At 35.5% G+C, this 3,794-nt stretch overlaps 1 protein-coding gene across 1 annotated transcript; it reads left to right on the top strand.

Moving 5' to 3' along the window:
• The first annotated feature begins 765 nt into the window (after positions 1-765).
• On the top strand, positions 766-3,768 carry LOC110444687 (AP-5 complex subunit sigma-1-like). Its single transcript, XM_021489052.1, has 2 exons — positions 766-988; positions 1,865-3,768. Exons 1-2 carry the CDS (start codon positions 827-829, stop codon positions 2,270-2,272), a joined length of 570 nt encoding a protein of 189 aa, XP_021344727.1. The 5' UTR covers positions 766-826; the 3' UTR covers positions 2,273-3,768.
• The last annotated feature ends 26 nt before the right edge of the window (positions 3,769-3,794 follow it).

Below are 3,794 nucleotides of genomic sequence, written 5' to 3'. Positions count from 1 at the left end.
ATGTTTGTGAATAAAATAACAAATACATGTTTTTCTATTCAAAGTAAGTGATCGAATATTTATTTTTATTTAGACTTGGTGAAGTGGATGGGGTGGGGATGGGGCGTGGGTCAATATTATAAAGATATACACATTCGATTCTTTTCGTGTCTTATCAAGACGTACGATTTTTTTAAGTTTTGACCTAAAAACTGAGACGCGCCTGTAATATACACAGTAATGATGAGTATATAGACAGTAGGTGATACTATTGCCTGTCTAGACTATACATATCCACATTTATCTCGGTATCTCAATATATACATAATTAACATGTAACCCAAATACCGCGTGTCTTTAAACGAGGTTACTTTCTATATTACATTATCTATAAATCTATAACCACTTCTACTGTACCTGTCTGGCCTATAAAACATAAGTTCACAAAAGTATGATTTGTATTGTGAATCACTCAGTATTAATTGGTACTGCTCCTACTCAAGCCGGTAAAACAATCCCTCCCTTGAGTGGATCCGGGATTATTTGAAGGGAAGGGCAAAACAGAGATGCTAATGTGAATCAGTGAGTTGGGGTAGATATGGACCCCGGGGCTGGGGCTGGGTGGAGGGAAGAACATTTAAAAACAAAATCTTATATACTTCTATTATTTTCATATTTTCTTTTAAATGTATATCTTACGTACATCTTATATATTATGTATAATCCGGAAAAAATTGTGTACCGCATTTAAATTTAGTATTATCTTTGTCCGGAATTGAGTATAACTACCTAGTCTAATATTACAATATAACATGGGTCCACCGCTCCGCACAGTTCTATCAGAAAGATGGTGAACGCCTTTATCATACATACTCTGCTACCGGGGCCGTGTCGTGTGTTGTATCAACAAGTGTATGATGTTGAACAACGAGACACAACAGGAACGAAATCATCGGACAGTGATTTGAGGTTTCTCCGTAAACAGAAAGTACAAGAAGTAGCTTCCGAGGTAAGCCACGCCCACTTTTCTATCTGGAGAGGTTCAAGAAGGGGTAACTTACAAGCGTGTTCTGAAAAAACGGCACGAAACCCCGTATTACAGTATATGTAAACCATTTACCTCATTCACTATATATTGTATCCATCAGCTTGTGAAATTGTATTTTAACCTCGGACTTAGATGTGTTGATCTACTTTCAATCCGTTGTTTGAACACCGTGTAGTATTTATTTTATCACACGCACTCAGCATGGCCCTTCTTAAATAATATAAATAGACCCAAATGCTGATCTTAACCCTAAAATTCTAATTAATCCTGACAGGTCAAAACCTTCTTAATATGATAAAATGTCATGCCCTTTAAGGCTTATGTTTACACTGTTTTATATTGGTACATGTATTTGTCTTTTTCGTATTTGATTTCATTGCTGGTTTTCGTGGAAAGTCGAAATTTCTATAACAAAAAATATAATCTTAGAACATTTTATGTATTTTATAATGAAGGAATGTCGAAACTCTGCAGGATCCCATTTTCTCCAATCAACCATTATTTATTTGGTTCCTATTCCAGTGAACATTCTGGTGTGATTGTATCTGTGCTGCTTTTCTCTACATTTTTCTATGAGATGTCATGATTCACGGCAAATGTTTTTTCTTATTTATTTTTTATCGGAAATTGGAATCATGTGTTTTTTAGAAAAATATATGGTGTCCTAATTGATTTTATAAAATTATATCGGAGAAAGGTGTCCCACCACGAACCTCGTGCCTTTAGTGATCGAGAATGAACTAACTGTAATTTAGAAGAAAAAAAGTAAAGATGATCTGATCAGGACCTGATGTTATTTTCATATTCAAACAAATACACGTATACCTCACTTTGCAGGTACATTCGGAATACCAGTTCCGGCGAGCCGTCAGTAGCCGGACGGTTGAGCAAGACATGCAGCGACTTAGTAATGAAGACACCTTACCGGAAATGGAGCAGGGATTTCTACGTCTACCGGAAATGGACAATATGATTGCCGTGTGGCAAGGCACCGGGAATACATGTTGTACTCTCGTTTGTTACGAGACCGAGAACCGGATGTTGGCAGAAAACGTTCTGAAAATTTTGATAAGATTTTTACAGGAACATTTACGACTTTTACATCAACCGATTGAAGTGGCAAATAAACCAGACAAGGTAGCTATTGTGCTTAACCGGTTTTTACCGGGTGGTCAACTTCTTTTCATGAACCACCGAATGGTGAGACAATTAGAAAAAGAAATGGACACTCTTATGAAATTGTGATATGTTCAAATTCGATAGGTTATGCACTGTGGGTGATTATTTTAAGTTATTTAAATTCGATATGTATTACCTGTCCAATCTGGCAATTGATTATTCTGATATTCTAATATTTATCCGATATTGTATTTTTTTATTTAAACATATTTTATTACCTGAAAATAACAACGGGATTGGGTACAAGTTATACAACTTATACAAATCCCTTTATGTTTTAGATTACAATAATATTGTCAACACAGTTTATAGATGGCAGCCATACGAAATGATAGAACTTTGGCGAGTTTATATATATCCGATATACATCTGTGATCATTTTTTATAAAAACTACAAAATCAAACTTGTATATTCTGACACTGTGTCTAACCAGAGGAATTAGTTGGATCCCACAGGGTGTCGAATTAGACAGGTTTCAACATTTATTGCGTATTTGATATTGACAACATTAAACTGATTTTTATGTATAAAATACTGTTACTGTTGAAAAGATACAAAGTCAATTTCATGTTTTGTGTCAGACAATTAAGTTTCCTTTTAAGCGGATAACTAGAGTTTCATTTTAGATGCCGAAATTAAATTAGAAGTGCGGGAAAAGTCTTTAATTTCATGTGGTATTATTACATGAAATTTCTACACGAATCCTAATATTGTTGTGATGAAGTTAGTATATAATTATGTGTAAATCGTTAAAAATTACTTAAGAAATATTTTTTAGGTACATATTACCCTGGTGGCTGGTTGACACGTAGTTTGTTCACCTGGTGAAGCCCGAAGAGATTATGACGTAAAAGAGTCATATCACCCCACAAATTGTTTATTAAACTGGGCAATATTTTTGTGAAATTAAAATGAAATTAAAATAATTACAAACAAGCAAATAACCAAACGGAAATAGGACAGGTGGTTTCTGGAATTATTACAGATGAAGTTAAGGATGTTAACTCCATCGAAAATATGTGAGAGTGTTTCACCACGTGGGCACGTACTGGCAGGAAATACAACGAGAACTTTAATTTGAGCACGCGATACTAAGAGATTTGAGGATTGGTTTAATAGACATGTGATATTATGAACAAATCGTTAACGACAAAACAAAGAAAGGGTATAATATCACGTGGTATTGCGCCGCGTAAAACTTATATATAAGTCATGGCACTTATTTCAACGCTACGAAACTAAACCAAACCGTTCAATCTGTATGTTTACCCTAAAGATATTCATCCGCGATGGAATTAAAATCACTATGCTTTTTACTGTGTTGTCAATGAAACGATATCGACGGAACAGCCTTCCGATAGTCTACATTACCTTGAGGGATTGATGCATCGTTGTATTTGAAGCGGACTACCAAACATAGTCTGGACAAATATGTAATGGAGTCATAACTATTCTGTCATAGTAATATGGACGTTTGGTTCATAAAGTGGGGGCCGGATTTAGTACGGAATACACCTGCTGTTACCCAGAGCATGATTTGTAAGAGGCGACTAATGATGGACCCCCACCCCACCCACCCACCCACCC

The sequence above is a fragment of the Mizuhopecten yessoensis genome, unplaced genomic scaffold (genome assembly GCF_002113885.1).
Source record: "Mizuhopecten yessoensis strain PY_sf001 unplaced genomic scaffold, ASM211388v2 hete_36161452, whole genome shotgun sequence".
Classification (NCBI taxonomy): domain Eukaryota; kingdom Metazoa; phylum Mollusca; class Bivalvia; order Pectinida; family Pectinidae; genus Mizuhopecten; species Mizuhopecten yessoensis.
The sequence above is the reverse complement of the archived record's forward strand: the minus strand, read 5'-3'. Positions and strand labels throughout refer to the sequence as shown.

What these genes read in the sequence shown, in the direction of transcription:
- LOC110444687 (XM_021489052.1), top strand. Translation starts at nt 827, where the DNA reads ATGGTGAACGCCTTTATCATACATACTCTGCTACCGGGGCCGTGTCGT. An exon ending in TACAAGAAGTAGCTTCCGAG is followed by an intron (nt 989 to 1,864) that starts GTAAGCCACGCC and finishes CTCACTTTGCAG; the next exon opens with GTACATTCGGAATACCAGTT.